Source organism: Artemia sp. Qi Xiang Cuo, chromosome 21 (assembly GCF_049724085.1).
Source record: "Artemia sp. Qi Xiang Cuo chromosome 21, ASM4972408v1, whole genome shotgun sequence".
Taxonomy (NCBI): Eukaryota; Metazoa; Arthropoda; class Branchiopoda; order Anostraca; family Artemiidae; genus Artemia; species Artemia sp. Qi Xiang Cuo.
Window position 1 is genome coordinate 28,840,174 of NC_142814.1, and position 24,601 is coordinate 28,864,774.

At 33.6% G+C, this 24,601-nt stretch overlaps 1 protein-coding gene across 1 annotated transcript in view; it reads left to right on the top strand.

The window, feature by feature from the left end:
• LOC148939419 (uncharacterized) overlaps positions 1 to 24,601 on the top strand; it is a 353,303-nt gene that overhangs the window by 228,232 nt on the left and 100,470 nt on the right. The window contains exon 8 of the mRNA XM_089106560.1: positions 1,888 to 2,157. Coding sequence (XP_088962686.1) covers positions 1,888 to 2,157 — 270 coding nt within the window. The remainder of the gene's footprint in view (positions 1 to 1,887; positions 2,158 to 24,601) is intronic.

A 24,601-nucleotide genomic window follows, 5' to 3' on the forward strand; every position in this document is an offset into this window, starting at 1 on the left:
AGGCTGCTCTTTAAATGCATATAAATGTGACATCATTTATGCGATTTTTTTTCAAAAACTAAGGCCCTAAACGAATTTTCCCTAAGTCACGACCTATCTACGTCATTTTTTCAGGTCAAAAATCTTGTTTGACAGATTCGAACATGTTTTATTTGCAAGTTCCTTTCAATCGGAGATAGGAGCGGAGGAAGGAGCTTATGGCAGAGTGGAGACTCCAAACTATCTGACAACCTTTATGCGCAGCATATCCTCGTCACGGCTCTAATGGAAATACCGTATACATGCTGCTCTCACTCTCCATGCCATAGAAAACACACAATATCTATCATTCCTAAAAGGTTATTAGTAGAACCCGAAAGGAAAACATCATATAAATGAAGCCGTGAATGAAGGCGTGAATCCAGGCTGTGCGAAAGTTTCTGTAGTTTTACACCCTTTAAACGAAATTTATAGAGAATCTAATTTTTTTTTAAGTACCACCATTCACGGCCTTTATTATCCAGTGTTCACAATAGTGGTCGAAGTTAATTTTTTTTTTCTTTTTTTTAGTCTCGCTGCAGATAATTTTCGAAAATAAAATTGCCCTGCAATTTTTAATAGTCACTAAATCCCAGAAGCCTAAATTGCAGGTTATTTTAGTGTTTAAATATCCTTGTTTACAATCATAATATGTATGAATACAATATTTTGAATACGTTTGAATATCTAGCTGTCTAGCTGTCAGGATAATTTTTCTTTTGACGCCCTATAAATCCCTACATAAAAATACTAAATGAAGAACCGTATATGTGTGTAGTATGAAGACTGCACAACGAAATAGCAACGAAAGTGATAGTACATTAAGTAGGCCTAGTATATGTGTTACAAATTGTCAACTATATTGGTAACCAGAAAAGAAAAGGTTTATTACATTTTCATCAATTTGGCCCTTATAAAATTGTTTCGGTGTTTATCAATCAGAATATTTTACTTGTTCATCTTATTTCTTTTCTTTTTTTGATGCTTGTTAAAGAATTTTTTTTTAAGCTAAACCACTATAAGCAAAAATCATAACTGACTTCATTTTTGAACGACTTATTGTTATAGCTTCTTTAAACCTGCACTTGAGCACTGACAGCAACTGAACTGGATACAGATATACTTGACAATGACAGTAGAAAGGGCCAAGGACTGCCGACTGTTGCATATCCATTAATTTGGTTTCCACTGAAACATAAGGGGAAAATGGATGAGTACTTGAAAAATTTGTATCAGGCAACCTCTTGCTATAAATAGATTTCGTAGGTTGTTCAAGCGTTTTAATTGAAAACAGTTTTGACTAATCCGATGAGAATGTTTAAGATAGACACACTCATTCCAAAGCCTTTGTGACCCCATTGAATATGTTGGTCTTTTTGTTCTTCCTTTAAGTTCAGCTTGGGACATCGTGGTTCTTGTGCAAGTCTTGTTTTTGAAAATTTTTGCAAAATGTAGGTAAGGTTTTCATAATATTTTAAACCGCTGACACTGGTGGAACCCGAAGTATTAGCTAGAATTTTGTCAAAAACGTATTCTAAAAGATGAAACTTCGCTTTTTTTAATTAAAAGTTTGACATTTAGTAATATAAATTGTCAATTTTTGGGGCTTAATTCTGTTTTATATATCTATATTTTTCCATTTTCTTCATTTTCATGAAGAACAGAAAGTACAATAATTGAATGTTTTCTTCACTCTGCCCAACACGTTGTACATTTTTGAATCATTGAAGGTACGACGTCAATATCATTTCTGAAACTTTCACCAAAATTGGATCTTCTTCCTTCATAGATCTTAACTGCTCTTTCTCACAAAGTATAATGCGGCCAACGCCTGGTTCACTTTTATAAATTTGTACGATTTCATTTTAGCTACGGCGTTGTCGTCGAAAAGCAATGGAAAAACACATATATTTCAATATTTGGGCATATGCTTTTAATGCTGTGCTTGGCGTGAATTCGACATTAGACTGTTCTAACATACCCCCTGCAGATGGTTTTACAGCAGATTCTACCGAGGATGATTTAGAAGTTGAAAGTTGGAATGATGCTTCTGACCTTGACGCTGAAGATATGACTGAAGACCCTGATGAAACCACGGAAAATGATACTGAATTTTACGTCGAAGCAGATTTAGAACAGGTCTTTTCTTCTTTTATTTATTCTGAGTCCTTATTAGTGTCTGAGATTATTCTGTGTCTTAAATTATTTTTTCTTTTATTTTTTCTGTCTTAGATTATGCCAAAAGTAGATATGTGAACACTCAGCTTAATCCAACGCTATTGCTTCTTGATAAAACAAACTATGAAAAAAAAAAAAGCATCGTGACATTTTTTGTTGTGAAACTAAAAAATTTTACACTCTCATTTATTACACAGTGTATGATGAGTGATAATTTTTTATGCTGATTTCAAACGTGTGAAAAATTTGAAGTTTAGCGTAACCCTTCAGAAGTTCTTAATCTAGGAAGATTTTCATAATCTAAAAAACTGTGAAACCCACCCCAACGAAATAATTTGGTCTAGCTTAGACATAGAATTTCCTTGGATATTTTTACGCATTGCAGCAATCTTTGGTCAGATTTGCCAAAAGAAATGATATAAAAATTCATGCAACTTGTTGATTTTGTTTTTTTGGCTTCAACACCGTATTTGTCAACCCCTCAAAAATTTAACTGGTGTGTCCCAAGCCGAATTTTGCCTTAAAAAAGAAACAGTAAAAATAACTTTATTTCTTCTATTTCTAAGAACCAGCCACTTGTTACTTTTAAAATCCACCATGTATGCAAGCTAATCCTCCATTACTTTGCTCTAAAACATAAACTCGAACCTAGTCTACGTTGTGAGTTCAAAAATTGTAGCATGCCCAAGTAACATTATGCTGCTTTGCCTGTAAAAATAAGACCTTTAATTTGTTTCCGATGTATGTAAAAATGAAAGAATTTGACAGTAGTGATCTATATAAAGGTGCTACGGGGGATTGCATAATACGGACAAACACTCTATATCATGGACCTATAAAGCGAGCAAACACGGTATATTATTGGACCTATAATGCGACCAAACAGGTTTCTGTGTCAACACCCATTTTCTGGGCCTATCAGAGAGAGCGGATACGGAGGGTACTTAATATACGGTAAGTTGATTATCATAGTTATAGTAATCGGATTCAATACATGCCAGACGGGTTTCTGAGGTTAACAGCCCAGCTTTCGGCTATTAGCATTCAACGGAAGGTTTAATGATTGCATACGGTATTAGATACCAAAAACTTTTATCATTTGCGTAAAACTAACTCAATTTGCGAAAAAAGGTATTCCATTGGCATAACTCTGCTCTGAATGATCTTAATTGGTGATTAAAGAATAGGGGTGAAACAGAGCTCGAGATTTATTTTAATCAGATTGTTTGAATGTGGTAAAAAATGGTTAAAGTGCTTACCAGTTAAGGTAAGCCCGAAGGGAGGTGCTAACTCTTACGCAATTTGAAATAAATTCGGATCAAAATCGTTTATTTAAATAAACGGAAACAATTAATGTCGACAAGATGATCCCGAGACTTAACTTTGCTCTACTTCTTGGCTGTGCTGTGTATAAGACATAGCTGCTGTTTGATCAGTGTTGCCAATATGAAATAGGATTTAGTATTGAGATATGCTAAGAAGTTGAAACTAATAAAGATGTAGATGCCAAGAAAAGAATTTTAATAGAGAAATTCAGAACAATCCTTAGAAATCTTTAGAAATCAACTTGTGAGATGATTATGGCTTTGAACCATCAAGGACATTAACCACCAACGACCCTAAACACCAAGGACCTCAACGTCCAAGGGCCTCCTACCCCCAACCTCCAAGGGGCCCCCTCCCCCCATTTTTCTTATACTTTTTTTGAAGTTTTTTTTAACATTTTTTATAATTTGTTTTAATATATTTTTTCAATTTTTTTTACATGTCAGAATGACATGAAACATACTTAAAACATAAAAAACTCACATTTAATATTTTCTAAAGTTAAAATGAGAATGATATAGAAATGTTAGTCGGGACTTTTACTATTAGAAAAATATTGTTTGTAGTAGCACTTTTTTTGGACTGAATTTTTTTGAACAGAAATTATTCAACTTGTTTTCTTCTTGTTTTTACTTAACACACTCAAATTTCTCTAAGAAGTAACGGGCATTTTCTTAACAGTAACAAATTTCTTCTAATAGCACCAAGTTTTCCGTCAAAGATAACACATCTTTCATAATAGTAACAGTTTTTCGTTACTTATAACGAGTTATCTTTAAGAAGAAACAAGTTTTCTGTAAATGATACCTTATTTTTCTTACAAGTGACAATTTGTTCGTTATGATAACAAGTTTTTTGTCAGAAGTAGCAAGTTTTCCTTATCACTAGCCAATTTTCTTCATCGAAGTAACAGCTTATTCCTTAATACTAATAAACTTTTACTTAACACACTTAAATTTCCCCTAGAAGTAACAGTTTTTTTCTTAGCAGTAACAAATTTCTTTCTAATAGCACCAAGTTTGCCATCAAATATAACTAATTTCTCTTAAAAGTGACAATTTTTGTCAATGATAACAACTTCTCTGTTAGAAATAGAAGGTTATCTATCACAGATACCAAATTTTTGATAGAAGTAAGAATTTTTTCATATATTATAACAAGTTTTCTGTCAGAAGTAGCAAGTTGTACTCAACACTAACAAATTTTCTCATCGGAGTAATAACTTTTTCTTTAATACTAACAAACGTTTACTTAACACACTCAAATTTCTCTTGGAAGTAATAGGTATTTTCTTAACAGTAACTATTTTCTTCTAACAACACCAAGTTTTCCGTAAAAGGTAACAAATTTCTCACAGAAGTAACAATTTTTCGTCACTAATAACAAGTTATCTGTTAGAAGTACCAAGTTTTCTGTCAATGATACCTTATCTTGCTTACAAGTAACAATTTTTTCGTCATGATAACAAGTTCTCTGTCAGAAGTAGCAAGTTTTTCTTATCATTAATCAATTTTCTCCATCGAAGTAACAACTTATTCCTTAATACTAATAAACTTCTACTTAACAAACTTAAATTTCCCTTAGAAGTAATAGTTTTCTTTTGCTTTTTTTCTTAGCAGTAACAAATTTCTTCTAATAGCACCAAGTTTTCCATCAAAGATAACAAATTTCTCTTAAAAGTGACAATTTTTAATGATAACAACTTTTCTGTTAGAAGTAGAAGGTTTTATCTCAAAGATACTTAATTTTTCCTAGAATGGACAATTTTTTTCGTTTATGATAGAAATTTTTCGCTCAGAAGTAGCAAGTTTTCCTGAACACTAACAAATTTTCTCATCGGAGTAACAACTTTTTCCTTAGTACTAACGAACATTTACCTAACACACTCAAATTTCTCTTGGAAGTAATGGTATTTTCTTAACAGTAACAAGTTTCTTCTAATAACACCAAGTTTTCCATCAAAGATAACAAATTTGTCATAGAAGCAACAACTTTTGGTCACTTATACCAAGTTATGTGTTAGAAGTAACAAGTTTTCTGTCAATGATACCATATTTTTCTTACGAGTAACAATTTTGTCGTTATGATAACAAGTTTTCTGTCAGAAGTAACAAGTTTTCCTTATCACTAACAAATTTTCTCTTCAAAGTATAAACATTTTCCATTAATACTAACAAACTTTTACTTAACACACTCAAATTTCTCTTGGAAGTAACAGGTGTTTTCTTAACAGTAACAAATTTCTTCTAATAGCAGCTAGTTTTCCGTCATAGAAGTAACAATTTTTCGTTTATGATACCAAGTTTTCTCTCAGAAGTAGCAAGTTTTCCCTAACACTAACAAATCCTATCAGAGTGAATAAATTCTTTATCAATGTCTTTTGACAGATACGTTTGATAACACCGACCAAATCTAACCATCAGAGTGAATAAATTTTTTCTATCAACTTCTTTCGTCGGATACGTCAGATAACATTCACGAAATCTAAGTGTCAGATTAAATGAATTCTTTATCATCGTACTTTGTCAGATATGTTTGATAAAATTGAGAAAATCGAAGAATCAGAATGAATAAATTCTTTATCAATATCTTTTGTTGGGTACTTCAAGATAAAATTGATAAGATCTAAGTATCAGAGCCAATACATTCCTTATCAGCATCCTTTGTCGGAAATTTCAGTTAACATTATCAAAAACTAAGTGTCAGAGTCATTAGATTCTGTATCAACATCTATTTTTCGGTAAATCGGATAAAATTGGAATAATATTGCTAAAATCTGACTATCACGGGGAATAAACTTTTTCTATCAACTTCTTTCGTCGGCTGTATCAGATAACATTCACGAAATCTAAATTTAATATTGAATGAACTCTTTATCATCGTACTTTGTCAGATATGTCTAAAAAAATTGAGAAAATCTACTTTCTCACAACTCAATTTTTTTTTAAACAATGAAAAACTTTAGCGTAAAGAGCGAGGCGTTGAGGAGGGGACAGCCCCTTTCATATACGGAATAATTTCTGTTCGTTTTAAGTATTAATGTCGCTCCTTACTTTCAGTTAAAAAAACTTGTTTTGTTTATTTAATCTAATGAAAATCAAAGTTGCAGAATGGTTAAGTCTATTACCAGGCGAAGAATTTTATTCAATCCTATTGGTGAATTTTCTTGCCTTTATTTCTGACTGTTTTTTTTATTCAGTATTTATTCTGCTCTTGTTTGGTTCATTTTGGAAGGTTAGATTTTTTTTTTTTTTTTTTTTTTTTTTTTTTTTTTTTTTTTTTTTTTAGCACTGAGGACGACTTAGCGGAGGTCCGCCATTTCCCCAAACACATCCAATCAAAATTTTCAGATAGCCATTTTTTTCAAGTTCTGGAAATTATTTCTTTGAGCAGGATACTACCCCCACAGTCTTTAGGAAAAGGGTTATAAGTTATGCTCTGGGGGCATATAAGGTTTTTTATTGAAAGCTCTGTAGTAGAAACTTGAAAAAGGACTCATTCGATTGGAAATTTCAAAGGGCTAGTGCCATTTTTATCAGTCGACAGTGATTAGAGGGCAACTAACCCCCCTCTCACGATCACTGTTTCCCCAAACACATACAATCAAAATTTTGAGATAGACTTTTTGTTCAACGTATTTGAAAGTTCTGGAAATTAGGTCTTTGAGGATGACAACCACCCCAAGCCCCTCTGGGCAAGGGTTGTAAGTTATGCTCTAGGGGATATAAGGTTTTTATAGAACGCGTTCTCGTAGAAACTTTAAAAAGGAACCTCATTCGATTGGATATTGAAAGGGATAGTGCCCTTTTAATAGTTGAAAATGATTGTACGGAGTTGAAAATGATTTGAAATGATTGTTCAACATAGTTTAAAGGTCCGGAAATTGTGTCTTTGAGGATGAAACTCCCCCCACAGCCCTCAGGGCAAGGTTTGTGCGTTATGCCCTGGGAGCATATTAGGTTCTTATAGAAAGCGTTGTCCTAAAACTTCAAAAAGGGCTCAATCGATTGGAAATTAAAAGGGCTAGTGCCCTTTCTAATAGTTGAAAATAGTAGGAGGGCAACTAACCCCCCTGTTATGCCCCCCATTTCCCCAAACAGAACCAATTAAAATTTTGAGATAGTCATTTTGTTCAACGTCGTTAAAAGTTCTGGAAATTAGGTCTCTTAGGATAATAGCCCCCTCAGAGCTCTCAGGACAAGTGTTTTAAATTATACTCTGGGGACATATAAGGTTTTTATAGAAAATGTTGTTGTAAAAACTTCAAAAAAAGCTCACTTGATTGGAAATTGAAAGGGCTAGTGCCCTTTTCAATAGTCGAAAGTGATTGGACAGCAACTAACCACCCTCTCACGCCCACTATTTCCCCAAACATATCCAATTAAAAATTTGAGATAGGTATTTTCTTCAACGTAGTTGAAAGTTCTGGAAATTATGATTTTGAGGATGGCAGACCCCCACAAACCCCCCAGGGCAAGAGTTTTAAGCTATGCCCTGGGGGCATATAAAGTTTTTATAGAAGGTATTTTTGTACACTTCAAAAAGGGCTCTTTCGATTGGAAATTGAAAGGGCTAGTGCCCTTTTTAATAGTAGAAATTGATTGAAGGGCAACTAACCCCCCTCTCACACCCACCATTTCCTTAAACACATCCAATCAAAATTTGAGATAGCCATTTTGTTCAACGTAGTTGAAAATTATGGAAATTAGGTCTTTGAGGATGACAACCCCTCCACCCACATCCTTAAAGTCAATGGTTTTAAGGTATGCCCTAGGGGCATATAAGGTTTCTTATAGAAAATTTTGTCGTAGAAACTTCAAAAAGGCTCATCCAATTGGAAATTGAAGGGACTAGTGCCATTTTTAATAGTCGAAAGTGAATGGAGGGCAACTAGCCCCCTTCTCAAGCTCATCATTTCCCCAAACACATCCAATCAAAAGTTTGAGATAACGATTTTTTTCAACGTAGTTGAAAGTTCTGGATATTATGTGTTTGAGAATATATACCCCCCCCCCCCACACCCCAAAGGAAAAGAGTGATAATTTATGCCCTGGGGCATAGAGAGCGTTGTCATAGAAACTTCGAAAACTTCAAAACTTCGAAGAGCTAGTGCCCTTTTTAATGGTCAAAATTGATTTTAGGAAAACTAACACCCCTCCCAGGCCCACCATTTCCCCAAAAAAAAACAATAATAATTTTGAGACAGCCATTTTGTTCAAAATAGTTTAAAAGTCCAGAAATTATGTCTTTGAGGATGACACTCCCCCCAAAACCCTGTTCGCAAGGGTTGTAAGTTATGCCCTGGGGGCATATAAGGTTTTTTATAGAAAGCTTTGTCGTAGAAACTTAAAAAAGAACTCATTCGATTGGAAATTCAAAGGGCTAGTGCCCTTTTTAATATTTGAAAGTGATTGGAGGGCAGCTAACGCCCCTCTTACGCCCACCATTTCCCTAAACACATTCAATAAAAATTTTGAGATGGACTTTTTTTCAACGTAGTTTAAATTTCTGGAAAATAGGTCTTTGCCACCGTTGTCGTAGAAGCTTCAAATAGGACTCATTCAATTGGGAATTGAGAGGGATAGTGCCCTTATTAGTAGTTGAAAGCGATCGGAGGGCGCATGTCCCTCCGCCCATACCCATCATTTCCCAGAACACTTCCGATCAACATTTTGATATAACAATTTTGTTGAACGTAGTTGAAGGGTCTGGAAGTTATGTTTTTAAGTGTGACAACCCCCTACAGCCCTCAGAGGTAAGGTTGTAAGTCATGCCCTGGGGGCATATAATGTCATATAGAAAGTGTTGTCGTAAAAACTTTAAAAAGGGCTCTTTCGACTGGAAATTTAGAGGGCTATTGCCGTTTTTAATAGTCGAAATTAATCAGAGGAATTCAGCCCTTAATCCCACCACGCCCATAATTTCCCCTAACATTTCCGATCAACATTTTGATATGGCTATTTTGTTCAACGTAGTTGAAAGGTCGGGAAATTATGTCTTTGACGATGACAACCCTCCCCCCATAGCCCTCAGGACCAGGGTCATAAGTTATGCCCTTGGGGTATATAACGTTTTCATAGAAAGTTTTGTCGTTGAAGTTTCAAAAGGAATTCATTTAACTGTAAATAGAGAGGATTAGTGCCTTTTTTATTAGTTGAGAGTAATGAGAGGTCAAATGCTTCCCACTACGCCTGTCATTTGCTAAAACATTTCCAATCAAATTTTGATATAGCCATTTTTTTAAGCCTATCAGAAAGGTTGGGAAATTATGTCTTTGAGGATAAGAAAATCCCCCCAGCCCTCGGGGCAAGGGTTGTAAGTTATGCCCTGGGGACATATAGGTTTCTTATGGAGAGTTTTGTCATATAAACTTCAAAGGGGGCTCATTGAATTTGGTAATCAGGTGCTCTAGTGCTCTTTTTGAGAGTCAAAGGGATCAGAGGGCAGCTACCCACTCCCCCCTACACGCACGTCATATTGTCCCGAAATGCGTCTAATAGAAATTTTGAGATAGCTATTCTATTGAAAATAGTCTAAAAATCATATAACAAAGCTTTTGGGGTTGAAACAAACCCCAGAGATTAGGGGTAAGGGTTGTAAATTATGCCCAGGGGGTATTAAAGGTTTTAATGGAAGGGATGGTTTCTTAACTTCAGAAGAGGCTCAGTCTTTCTCCCTGAAAAAGAATATGTCAATATAAAATGAAAAGAAATTAATCAAAAAAAACTATTTACACAAAATAGGTCTTTCAAAATAAAGTAAAGAACTCCATTAAACAAAAAAACAAAAATAGAATCAAATAATCTACCAAGCATACAACTACCACAAATCAGTATTAATAAATAAATGAAACCCAAAACAAACAGAAATTAAAATAAGTCAAACTCAAAACGAGCAGAAATTAATTTGAGCAGGGTTCTAAACCCTATGCATTTTAAAAGCCAGAATATGATTTTTACTGTAATGAAAAAATTATTTTAAATGTTTTCATTTTTATAACTTTAAGAAATCAAAAACTAATTAAGATTTTAAGGAATAAATATCAGCATATGTATATTAAACAGACAATGCAAATTTTGTTTAATAAAGTACAAATTATATTCTGGCTTTTAGAAAGTATAGGGTTTAGAACCCTACTCAAATTAATTTCTGCTCGTTCTGAGTTTGACTTAGTTTAATTTCTGTTTGTTTTGGGTTTTATTTATTTATTGATACTGATTTTTGGTAGTTGTATGCTTGGTAGATTATTTGATTGTATTTTTGTTCATTTTAGTTTCATGGAGTTCTTTATTTATTTTTTTTTTTTTAAACTTACTTTGTCTAAAAATTTTTTTTGAATAATCCATTAAAAGGGTATTTATTTTCATTTGATAATATGCAGAATCCATAATACAATTGTGTTTCCTTTGTCTCCTCTTGTAATTACTGTGTTTTTATCTCTTTTCAAGTTTCGGAGGATTTTAATTTCTTCCTTTGATTGAGTTGAAAACGACAATGATGGCTTATAATCAAGAATACTCTTTACGATTTTTCCTCTGAGTTTTCTGGATTTTCAACCTTACCATGAGAGCTATAAATAGCGGACTCCATACCTGTAATAATTTCTTATGTATTTACATGTGCCTACACGAGCGTTCCCCTCGTTTACGAGGGGAACGTTTACATGAACGCAAAATTTCAATAGATAAGTTCCTGAGATTTGAAAAAAAAGACCACTTTGATTCTACTTTGACCCTCCATATCTTTGAAAATCCCAAACATTTAGTTCTTTTTGAGGCGAAAACTTTTGTATCAACTGTAAACGGCCTACCGCAATCTTTTAAAGAGGTATTTAAGATTAAAAAAATATATAAACAGGAACTTCGATATAGACAGGGACAAAGGAATTATTTCCTTAAGCCTAATTTATAACAGCTGTATTTAAAAAGACTCAATCAATATTTTCACCCAGTCTAGTTTAAGACAACCTGTCCTCATATCTAATGAAAATCGAAGTTGCAGAATGGTTAAGTCTATTACCAGGCAAAGAATTCTTATTCAATCCTATTGGTGAATTTTCTTGCCTTTATTTCTGACTGTTTTTTTTTTTATTCAGTATTTATTGTGTTCTTGTTTGGTTCATTTCGAAAGGCTAGATTTTTTTTTTTTTTTTTTTTTTTTTTTTTTTTTTTTAGCAATGAGGACGACTTAGCGGAGGTCCTTTTCGAAATATTTGTTTGTTCTTCGTCTTCATAATTTGCCACTGGCTGAGAAAATCCTCGTTTTTTCACCTATTTGATTTGATTTTTCATTTATTATATCCTTTTCTCTCTTGGTTTCATATGACGTGTATAAAGGATAGAATAAACTTCAATCTGTAATTGAATCAGCCCTCTCTGAAATTTTAACGAATATCAATTCTACATTAAGTGGCCAAGGATAAACAAAAATTCTTAGAAGGCATACGGTTCTTTACTCAGGAAAGCGAAGCCCTTGATCACCCATATAAAATATAAAAATTCATTTGTGTATAAGAGTTTAATTTTTCAAAGCTATTGGTAAAATCTTTCCAGCATCCAAAGTTTATGTATGACCACTTTTTTCTAAGAGAGAAAAAAGCTAAAAACTAACATTTTTTAATTTGAAACATTAAAAATGTATCCTTCAAAAATTGCAAAACTCTAGCAATTGTCAGCAAAAGAAAGCACTGGTTAAAATCTTGACCTTGAAAGAGAAATTTTATTAGAAGCATGTTTATCTTCAGAAGCGAGAATTATATACTTGTGCGAATTATTCTATCTTTTAATTCGTTTCCGACAAATTTATGGTAAGAAAAGTTGTCTTCATGCAAGTTATTACACAATAATCATAACCAATAATCGAACACGTTGACGAAGGTTCACAATTATCGGCAAAGTGTTTATGTGACAATCATTTGATGGCACAGGTAGGGTCAAAAGTAGTGATCTATATAAAGGCGCTACGGGGGATTGCATAATACGGACAAACACTCTATATTATGGACCTATAAAGCGAGCAAACACGGTATATTATTGGACCTATAATACGACCAAACAGGTTTCTGTGTCAACACCCATTTTCTGGGCCAATCAGAGAGAGAGCGGATACAGAGGGTACTTAATATACGGTACAGTTTTACTAATGATGACGGTCACTGTATATGTGACCGAAATATCTGGTATTTTTTGTGAATTTTCTGTACACTGTCTATTGAAAAGGATTTTATCCCTATTTTGAACTTTTATTTTATCGTCATGGAAAGGCAGTGTGGTCTCCGAAATAATCTATACAGAACACAGCCAAAAAGTACTTACTTAGTTGTACTTGGAACAGGAGTCAAGCATCTCCACTCTCCCTGGTGTCCAGTAGCTTCGTCATTGTAGTAAGCCAAGAGTCTCGGTCGTTTGCGATTTGCTCAATCAAATCGAGCCAGGACTTTTCCCATCTTTGTCCATACTTCTTGAAGCCACCGATTGGGTCTAGGTCAGCCTTGATACAGGCAAGCCACGTTTTCTTTTGTCCCCCATGTCGGTTTTTCCATCCCGAAAGAGGTTTACATCTGAGGGTTTTATTGACAAAGGTGTGGTGAGGGCGGCAAAGTGTATGGCCGAACCATGGGAGTCTTCTTTGTTTAATTATAGTTGCCAAATCAGAACGCTGATGGCAGATTTTGCGGAGTTCGACATTGCTGACACGATCACGGAGTTTAATGCCAATGATTCTCCTTAAACATGAATGGTCAAATACGTTGAGGGCTTGAATTTTGGATGCTTTTATAGTCCATGTCTGACCGCCGTATAGTAAGAGAGACCGAACAAGGGCCTGGTATATCTTTATTCTTGTCTTCAGACGGACATTTTGCTGGTTCCACAGAGAGTGATTTAGCTGGGTGAAGACTCCAGTTCCTGAATCAATTTTTGACTGTATTTCTGATATACCTCTTCCTATTGGGTCTACCAGAGAGCCTAGGAACTTAAATTCTTGCATCTCATCTATGGGCGACTGTTCTAGTAAAATTGGGGGGTCTTGAGATGATATACCGGACGCCAAGACTTTTGTCTTCAGGGAGTCTGTTTTTAGGCCAACCAGAGAGGATTCTTTAGCCACCATCGATACTACAGATTGGGCTTCTGGACGATATTCAGCTAACAAGCAAATATCGTCGGCGTATTCCAGATCGGTGATCACAAAATTGGGATTTATTTCAACGCCTGAAAAAGTCATCATTATTCTGGTCATTATCCAGTCCATCGTAAAATTAAATAAGACGAAAAATAATACTCCTCTCTGTTAGACACTTAAATCAAGTGGGAACATTGAGAAGAGTTCTTCGGCAATCTGGATCTGGGCTCGCGTATGCCGGTAGTATTCATGGATAAGTCTGACTTATCCTTGTTGGTACTGCATCCTCTGTCATGGCCTTCCAGATTCCATCCTTTAGAACCGAATCAAAAGCTGTAATAAAATCTATGAATTGAGACACTGTTGGTTTCTGGTGTTTTGCCCTGTGTTCAAGGGGTTTGTCTTAAAAGGAATAGTTGGTCAATTCTTCCCATGCCTGGGCGGAATCCCGCTTGATTGGGCCTTGTCTTTGCGTTGCGCTGGATACGAAAACGATTATGTAGCACTAAAGTAAATATTTTTGCAGCAATGCATATGAGAAAAATCCCGCGATAATTGCTGCATTTTGTCTTTAGCCCTTTTTTGAAGACTGGAAGGATGATAGAATCTCCCCAATCCTGTGGAACCATCTCTTCTTCCGATATACAATAAGTTAGTTTATGAGTCCTGCTGACGAGTGCTGTCCCTCTATACTTGTAACGTTCAGCCAGAATGACATCAGGACCAGGGGCATTACTGCTTTTAAGGCAATTGATTGCTTGTTGGACTTCCTTTAACGTGGGGGGAGCCACATTCACGTCATTGTAAATACTGCTGGGAGAGTTTGGTTCCTGAAGGTCATTAGAGCTACGACTTGGATTATGGCAGCATTGATTATCATCTATTGCTGTGGAGAGTTGGTGCTTGTTAAGTAGTTTGTCAAAGTGCTCCTTCCAGCAATTTATTATTTCGGTATTATTCGAGAGTAACTTGTTGTTTTCCTCTTTGACAGATGTACTAGTAGGCTTACGTGATTTACTTCAGATTGATTTTAGGAGCTGATACATCTTCCTAGTGTCAGATCTACAGGCAACGACTTCCATGTCCTCAGCGATTTTCTCCCAGTACTGGTTCTTATCATTCTTAGCCGACTGGTGGCATTCTCTTCTCAAGCGTTTGAACAACTCCAATTTTCTGTCCGATATCTGTTACATTTTCTCAGCCAATTGAATTGTGCGTGTTGATATCTGCTTCTTGGATAGTGTTTTGTGGTATCCTATCGTAGCTTCCGCAGCCTCGTGGATTGTACTCCGTATGGTCAACCACTCTTCATCCAAACTTTGAGTTTGTTCGTCGTTCACTTGCACCTGGAGAGATTCAAAGCAGCTAGAAAACTCTTAGAAGAATGCCTGTCGTATATTAGGATCATCGAAGCGATTGGTATCAAATCTTCGTGGAGGTTTCCTCTTGGGGCGTGCTGCAATCCGTAATTCTAGATCTAACCTGACTAGAAGATGACCTGACCCGTGTTTCGAGCCGGAGTCTGCTCTAATATACGACCTACTCTTTGTACCCATTGACTCCTAATAGCAGGATATAGGATACAATCAGTCTGGCTTTTTGCTCTACCGTCTCTTGAGTATCATGTGGCGCTGTGACTGGGTTTGTGTTTGAATAAGGTATTGGTAATGACCAAATCATTCGTCATGGCAAAGTGAAGAAGTCTTGATCCCCTGCTACATATAGCTCCAAGACCGAAGTTGCCAATGGCAGACTCAGCATAGGATACTTTTCTCCCAATTCTGGCGTTAAAGTCGCCTCCAATAAAGATGAGGTCTCGTTTTGGGACTTTCTTAAGCGTACAATCTAGAACTTGGTAAAAAAGTCTGCTTCGCTCTCCGGCGCGTCTCTGGTTGGTGCGTCTCTTTCTCGGAGAAGGCACTGATGAAACCTTCAACGCAATGATTGCCGGGGATGCCGTAGTATGGGTTAGGCTCTTTATATTGCTGTGCATTTGGGCCTTTCGTGGAAATATATTTACCCGAGCAGGATTCCATTCCCTAAGGATATCCTATGCAGTTTGGCATGACAAGAGTTTGAATTGGCACTTCTAGTTGTTTTAACCTGCCTACCTGGATTAGGAAACCGGACTAGAATTCTTCCTATGTTTGACTAGGGACAGAAGAATAGACTAACCTGATGGGGAGATCACACCTCCCAAACAATCAGGACCATCCAGACTTTTTTTAAACCCAACCTAGTTCACAAGAGCTTTTAGTTATGGAAGCCAAGAAGTACAGCCAAGTTAAGTCCCATGATCACCTTGTCAACAGTAATCGTTTCCGTAGATTGATACCAATGATGTTATTGCAAATTTATATTAAACTGCGTAAGAGTTAGCACCCCCTTCGGACTTACCTTAATTGGTAAGCACTTTAACCCTTTTTTACCACTTTCATACAATACAATTAAAATAAATCTCGAGCTCTGTTTCACCCCTATTCTTTAATCACCAATTAAGATCATTCAGAGCAGAGTTATGCCAATGGAATACCTTTTTTCGCAAATTGAATTAGTTTTACGCAAATGATACAAGTTCTCAGTAGCATTCAACAAGTATTAGGATCATTCAGAGCAGAGTTATGCCAATGGAATACCTTTTTGCACAAATTGAATTAGTTTTACGCAAATGATACAATTTTTTGGTATCTAATACCGTATGCAATCATTAAACCTTTTGTTGAATGCTAATAGCCGAAAGCTCGGCTGTTAACCAGCTAGGCTGTTAACCTCAGAAACCCGTCTGGCATGTATTGAATCTGATTGCTATAGCTATGATAATCAAGTTACCGTATATGAAGTACCCTCTGTATCCGCTCTCTCTGGTTGGCCCAGAAAATGGGTGTTGACACAGAAACCTGTTTGGTCACATTATAGGTCCAATAATATACCGTGTTTGCTCGCTTTATAGGTCCATAATATAGAGTGTTTGTCCGTATTATGCAATCCTCCGTAGCGCCTTTATATAGATGACAACTTTTGACCCTACCTGTGCCATCAAATGATTGTCATATAAACACTTTGCCGATAATTGTGAACTTTCGTCAACGTGTTCGATTATTAGTTATGATTATTGTGTAATAACTTGCGTGAAGACAACTTTTCTTACCATAAATTTGTCGGAAACGAATTAAAAGATAGAATAATTCGCACAAGTATATAATTCTCGCTTCTGAAGATAAACATGCTTCTAATAAAATTTCTCCTTCAAGTTCAAGATTGTAACCAGTGCTTTCTTTTGCTGACAATTGCTAGAGTTTTGCAATTTTTGAAGGATACATTTTTAATGTTTCAAATTAAAAAATGTTAGTTTTGAGTTTTTTTTCTCTTAGAAAAAAGTGGTCATACATAACCTTTGGATGCTGGAAAAATTTTACCAATAGCTTTGAAAAATTAAACTCTTATACAGAAATGAACTTTTATATTTTATATGGGTAATCAAAGGCTTCGCTCGCCTGAGTAAAGAACCGTATGCCTTCTAAGAATTTTTTTTATCCTTGGCCACTTAATGTAGAATTGATATTCGTTAAAATTTCAGAGATGGCTGATTCAATTACAGATTGAAGTTTATTGTATGCTTTATACAAGTCGTATGAAACCAAAAGAGGAAAGGATATAATAAATCGTCCTCAGTGCTAAAAAAAAAAAAAAAAACAAACAAACAAAATCTAACCTTTCGAAATGAACCAAACAAGAGCAGAATAAATACTGAATAAAAAAAAACAGTCAGAAATAAAGGCAGGAAAATTCACCAATAGGATTGAATAAGAATTCTTTGCCTGGCAATAGACTTAACCATTCTGCAACTTCGATTTTCATTAGATATGAGGACAGGTTGTCTTAAATTAGACTGGGTGAAAATATTGATTGAGTCTTTTTAAATACAGCTGTTATAAATTAGGCTTAAGGAAATATTTCCTTTGTCCCTGTTTATATCCAAATTCCTGTTTATATATTTTTTTAATCTTAAATACCTCTTTAAAAGATTGCGGTAGGTCGTTTACAGTTGATACAAAAGTTTTCTCCTCAAAAAGAACTAAATGTTTGGGATTTTCAAAGATATGGAGGGCCAAAGTAGAATCAAAGTGGTCTTTTTTTTCGAATTTCAGGAACTTATCTATTGAAATTTTGCGTTCATGTAAACGTTCCCCTCGTAAACGAGGGGAACGCTCGTGTAAGCACATGTAAATACATTAGAAATTGTTCCAGGTACTGAGTCCGCTATTTATAGCTCTCATGGTAAGGTTGAAAATCCAGACCTACTCAGAAGAGAAATTGTAAAGAGCATTCTTGATTATAGGCCATCATTGTCACTTTCAACTAAATCAAAGGAAAAAATCACAATACTCCGAAACTTGAAAAGAGATAAAAACACAGTAATTACAAGAGCGGACAAAGGAAACACAATTGTATTATGGATTCTGCAGATTATTAAATGAAAATAAATACCCTTTTAATGGATTAATCAGAAAAACTTTTTAGACAAAGTAAGTTTTTCAAAAAAAAATAAAGAACTCCATGAAACTAGAATGAACAAAAATGGAATCCAATAATCTACCAAGCATACAACTACCAAAAATCATTATCAATAAATAAATAAAGCCCAAAACAAACAGAAATTACACTAAGTCAAACTCAAAACGAGCAGAAATTAATTTGAGTAGGGTTCTATACCATATTATTTCTAAAGAACTCAATGAAACTAAAATAAACAAAAATAGAATCCAATAATCTACCAAGCATACAACTACCAAAAATCAGTATCAATAAATAAATAAAACCCAAAACAAACAGAAATTAAACTAAGTCAAAATCGAAACGAGCAGAAATTAATTTGAGTAGGGTTCTAAACCCTATGCTTTCTAAAAGCCAGAATTTAAATTGTACTTTACTGAAAAAATTAGAAGAATTTACTGAAAAAATATGTGCATTGTCAGTTTAATATACATGTGCTTACACTTATTCCTTAAAATCATAATTAATTTTTGATTTCTTAAGGTTATAAAAATGAAAACATTTAAAAGTATTTTCTCATTACAGTAAAAATCATATTCCGGCTTTTAAAATGCATAGGGTTTAGAAACCTACTCAGATTAATTTCTGCCCATTTTGAGTTTGACTTATTTTAATTTCTTTTTGTTTTGGGTTTCATTTATTTATTGATACTGATTTGTGGTATTTTTATGATTGGTAGATTATTTGATTCTTTTTTTTTTTTTAATGGAGTTCTTTAATTTTTTTTTAAAAACCTATTTTGTAGTTTTTTTTAATTAATTTCTGTTTATTTTATATTGACATAGTCTTTTTCAGGGAGAAAGACTGAGCCTCTTCTGAAGTTAAGAAACCATCCATTCTATTAAAATCTTTAATACCCCCTGGGCACAACTTAAAACCCTTGCCCCTATTCTCTGGGGTTTGTTTCAACCCCAAAAGCCTTGTTATATGATATTTAGACTATTTTGAATAGAATGGCTTTGTCACATAAACACTTTGCCGATAATTGTGAACCTTCGTCAACGTGTTCTTATATTAACTATGATTATTGTGTAATAACTTGCATGAAGAAAACTTTTCTTACCATCAATTTGTCGGAAACGAATTAAAAGATAGAATAATTCGCACAAGTATATAATTCTCGCTTCTGAAGATAAACATGCTTCTAATAAAATGTCTCCTTCAAGTTCAAGATTGTAACCAGTGCTTTCTTTTGCTGACAATTGCTAGAGTTTTGCAATTTTTGAAGGATACATTTTTAATGTTTCAAATTAAAAAATGTTAGTTTTGAGTTTTTTTTTTCTCTTAGAAAAAAGTGGTCATACATAAACTTTGGATGCTGGAAAAAATTTTACCAATAGCTTTGAAAAATTAAACTCTTATACAGAAATGAACTTTTATATTTTATATGGGTAATCAAAGGCTTCGCTCGCCTGAGTAAAGAACCGTATGCCTTCTAAGAATTTTTTTTATCTTTGGCCACTTAATGTAGAATTGATATTCGTTAAAATTTCAGAGATGGCTGATTCAATTACAGATTGAAGTTTATTGTATGCTTTATACAAGTCGTATGAAACCAAAAGAGGAAAGGATATAATAAATCACAGGTGAGGGTCACGTCAGTGGCTTAGAAGACGAAGAACAAACAAATACAAAAACGCAAATCAAACAAAAATCTAACCTTTCGAAATGAACCAAACAAGAGCAGAATAAATACTGAATAAAAAAAACAGTCAGAAATAAAGGCAGGAAAATTCACCAATAGGATTGAATAAGAATTCTTTGCCTGGCAATAGACTTAACCATTCTGCAACTTCGATTTTCATTAGATATGAGGACAGGTTGTCTTAAATTAGACTGGGTGAAAATATTGATTGAGTCTTTTTAAATACAGCTGTTATAAATTAGGCTTAATGAAATATTTCCTTTGTCCCTGTTTATATCCAAATTCCTGTTTATATATTTTTTTAATCTTAAATACCTCTTTAAAAGATTGCGGTAGGTCGTTTACAGTTGATACAAAAGTTTTCTCCTCAAAAAGAACTAAATGTTTGGGATTTTCAAAGATATGGAGGGCCAAAGTAGAATCAAAGGGGTCTTTTTTTTCGAATTTCAGGAACTTATCTATTGAAATTTTGCGTTCATGTAAACGTTCCCCTCGTAAACGAGGGGAACACTCGTGTAAGCACATGTAAATACATTAGAAATTGTTCCAGGTACTGAGTCCGCTATTTATAGCTTTCATGGTAAGGTTGAAAATCCAGACCTACTCAGAAGAGAAATTGTAAAGAGCATTCTTGATTATAGGCCATCATTGTCGCTTTCAACTAAATCAAAGGAAGAAATCACAATCCTCCGAAACTTGAAAAGAGATAAAAACACAGTAATTACAAGAGGGGACATAAGAAACACAATTGTATTATGGATTCTGCAGATTATTAAATTAAAATAAATACCCTTTTAATGGATTAATCAAAAAAACTTTTTAGACAAAGTAAGTTTTTCAAAAAAAAAAATAAAGAACTCCATGAAACTAAAATGAACAAAAATAGAATCAAATAATCTACCAAGCATACAACTACCAAAAATCAGTATCAATAAATAAATAAAGCCCAAAACAAACAGAAATTACACTAAGTCAAACTCAAAACGAGCAGAAATTAATTTGAGTAGGGTTCTAAACCCTATGCTTTCTATAAGCCAGAATTTAATTTGTACTTTACTGAAAAAATTAGAAGGATTTACTGAAAAAAGTTTGCACTGTCAGTTTAATATACATGTGCTTACACTTATTCCTTAAAATCTTAATTAATCTTTGATTTCTTAAGGTTATAAAAATGAAAACATCTAAAAGTATTTTCTCATTACAGTAAAAATCATATTCCGGCTTTTAAAATGCATAGGGTTTAGAAACCTACTCAAATTAATTTCTACGCATTTTGAGTTTGACTTATTTTAATTTCTGTTTGTTTTGGGTTTCATTTATTTATTGATACTGGTTTGTGGTATTTGTATGCTTGGTAGATTATTTGATTCTTTTTTTTTTTTAATGGAGTTCTTTAATTTTTTTTTAAAAACATATTTTGTGAAAAAAGTTTTTTTTGATTAATTTCTGTTTATTTTATATTGAAATAGTATTTTTCAGGGAGAAAGACTGAGCCTCTTCTGAAGTTAAGAAACCATCCCTTCTATTAAAATCTTTAATACCCCCTGGGCACAACTTAAAACCCTTGCCCCTATTCTCTGGGGTTTGTTTCAACCCCAAACGCCTTGTTATATGATATTTAAACTATTTTGAATAGAATGGCTTTGTCACATAAACACTTTGCCGATAATTGTGAACCTTCGTCAACGTGTTCTTATATTAACTATGATTATTGTGTAATAACTTGCATGAAGAAAACTTTTCTTACCATAAATTTGTCGGAAACGAATTAAAAGATAGAATAATTCGCACAAGTATATAATTCTCGCCTCTGAAGATAAACATGCTTCTAATAAAATTTCTCTTTCAAGTTCAAGATTGTAACCAGTGCTTTCTTTTGCTGACAATTGCTAGAGTTTTGCAATTTTTGAAGGATACATTTTTAATGTTTCAAATTAAAGAATGTTAGTTTTTATTTTTTTTTTCTCTTAGAAAAAAGTGGTCATACATAAACTTTGGATGCTGGAAAAATTTTACCAATAGCTTTGAAAAACTAAACTCTTATACAGAAATGAATTTTTATATTTTATATGGGTGATCAAGGGCTTTGCTCGCCTGAGTAAAGAACCGTATGCCTTCTAAGAATTTTTTTTCTCCTTGGCCACTTAATGTAGAATTGATATTCGTTAAAATTTCAAAGAGGGCTGATTCAATTACAGATTGAAGTTTATTGTATTCTTTATACAAGTCGTATGAAACCAAAAGAGGAAAGGATATAATAAAGGAAAAATCAAATCAAATAGGTGAAACAACTAGGATTTTCTCAGCCAGTGGCAAATTATGAAGACGAAGAACAAACAAATATTTCGAAAAGGACCTCCGCTAAGTCATCCTCAATGCAAAAAAAAAAAAAAAAAAAAAAAAAAAAAAAAAAATCTAACCTTTTGAAATGAACCAAACAAGAGCAGAATAAATACTGAATAAAAAAAAAACAGTCAGAAATAAAGGCAAGAAAATTCACCAATAGGATTGAATAAGAGTTCTTTGCCTGGCAATAGACTTAACCATTCTGCAACTTCGATTTTCATTAGATATGAGGACAGGTTGTCTTAAATTAGACTGGGTGAAAATATTGATTGAGTCTTTTTAAATACAGCTGTTATAAATTAGGCTTAAGGAAACATTTCCTTTGTCCCTGTTTATATCCAAATTCCTGTTTATATATTTTTTTAATCTTAAATACCTCTTTAAAAGATTGCGGTAGGTGGTTTACAGTTGATACAAAAGTTGTCTCCTCAAAAAGAACTAAATGTTTGGGATTTTCAAAGATATGGAGGGCCAAAGTAGAATCAAAGTGGTCTTTTTTTTCGAATTTCAGGAACTTATCTATTGAAATTTTGCGTTCATGTAAACGTTCCCCTCGTAAACGAGGGGAACACTCGTGTAAGCACATGTAAATACATAAGAAATTGTTCCAGGTACTGAGTCCGCTATTTATAGCTCTCATGGTAAGGTTGAAAATCCAGACCTACTCAGAGGCAAAATCGTAAAGAGTATTCTTGATCATAAGCCATCATTGTCGTTTTCAACTCAATCAAAGGAAGAAATTAAAATCCTCCGAAACTTGAAAAGAGATAAAAACACAGTAATTACAAGAGGGGACATAAGAAACACAATTGTATTATGGGGTTCTGCAGATTATCAAATGAAAATAAATACCCTTTTAATGGATTAATCAAAAAAACTTTTTAGACAAAGTAATTTTTTCAAAAAAAAAAATAAAGAACTCCATGAAACTAAAATGAACAAAAATAGAATCCAATAATCTACCAAGCATACAACTACCAAAAATCAGTATCAATAAATAAATAAAATCCAAAACAACAGAAATTACACTAAGTCAAACTCAAAACGAGCAGAAATTAATTTGAGTAGGGTTCTATACCATATGATTTCTAAAGAACTCCATGAAACTAAAATGAACAAAAATAGAATCCAATAATCTACCAAGCATACAACTACCAAAAATCAGTATCAATAAATAAATAAAACCCAAAACAAACAGAAATTAAACTAAGTCAAACTCAGAACGAGCAGAAATTAATTTGAGTAGGGTTCTAAACCCTATACTTTCTAAAAGCCAGAATATAATTTGTACTTCACTGAAAAAAAAATAAATGAATTTACTGAAAAAAATGTGCATTGTCTGTTTAATATACATATGCTGATATTTCTTCTTTAAAATCTTAATTATTTTTTGATTTCTTAAGGTTATAAAAATGAAAACATTTAAAAGATTTTTTTCATTACAGTAAAAATCATATTCCGGCTTTTAAAATGCATAGGGTTTAGAAACCTACTCAGATTGATTTCTGCGCGTTTTGAGTTTGACTTATTTTAATTTCTGTTTGTTTTGGGTTTCATTTATTTATTGATACTGATTTGAGGTAGTTGTATGCTTGGTAGATTATTTGATTCTTTTTTTTTGTTGTTTAATGGAGTTCTTTACTTTTTTTTGAAAAACCTATTTTGTGCAAAAAGGTTTTTTTTGGTTAATTTCTGTTCATTTTATATCGACATAGTCTTTTTCAGGGAGAAAGACAGAGCCTCTTCTGCAGTTAAGAAACCATCCCTTACATTAAAATCTTTAATACCCCCTGGGCACAACTTAAAACCCTTGCCCCTAATCTCTGGGGTTTGTTTCAACCCCAAAAGCCTTGTTATATGATATTTAGACTATTTTGAATAGAATGGCTTTGTCACATAAACACTTTGCCGATAATTGTGAACCTTCGTCAACGTGTTCGATTATTAGTTATGATTATTGTGTAATAACTTGCATGAAGACAACTTTTCTTACCACAAATTTGTCGGAAACGAACTAAAAGATAGAATAATTCGTACAAGTATATAATTCTCGCTTCTGAAGATAAACATGCTTCTAATAAAATTTCTCTTTCAAGTTCAAGATTGTAACCAGTGCTTTCTTTTGCTGACAATTGCTAGAGTTTTGCAATTTTTGAAGGATACATTTTGAATGTTTCAAATTAAAAAATGTTAGTTTTTAGGTTTTTTTTTCTCTTAGAAAAAAGTGGTCATACATAAACTTTGGATGCTCGAAAGATTTTACCAATAGCTTTGAAAAATTAAACTCTTATACACAAATGAATTTTTATATTTTATATGGGTAATCAAGGGCTTCGCTCGCCTGAGTAAAGAACCGTATGCCTTCTAAGAATTTTTGTTTATCCTTGGCCACTTAACGTAGAATTGATATTC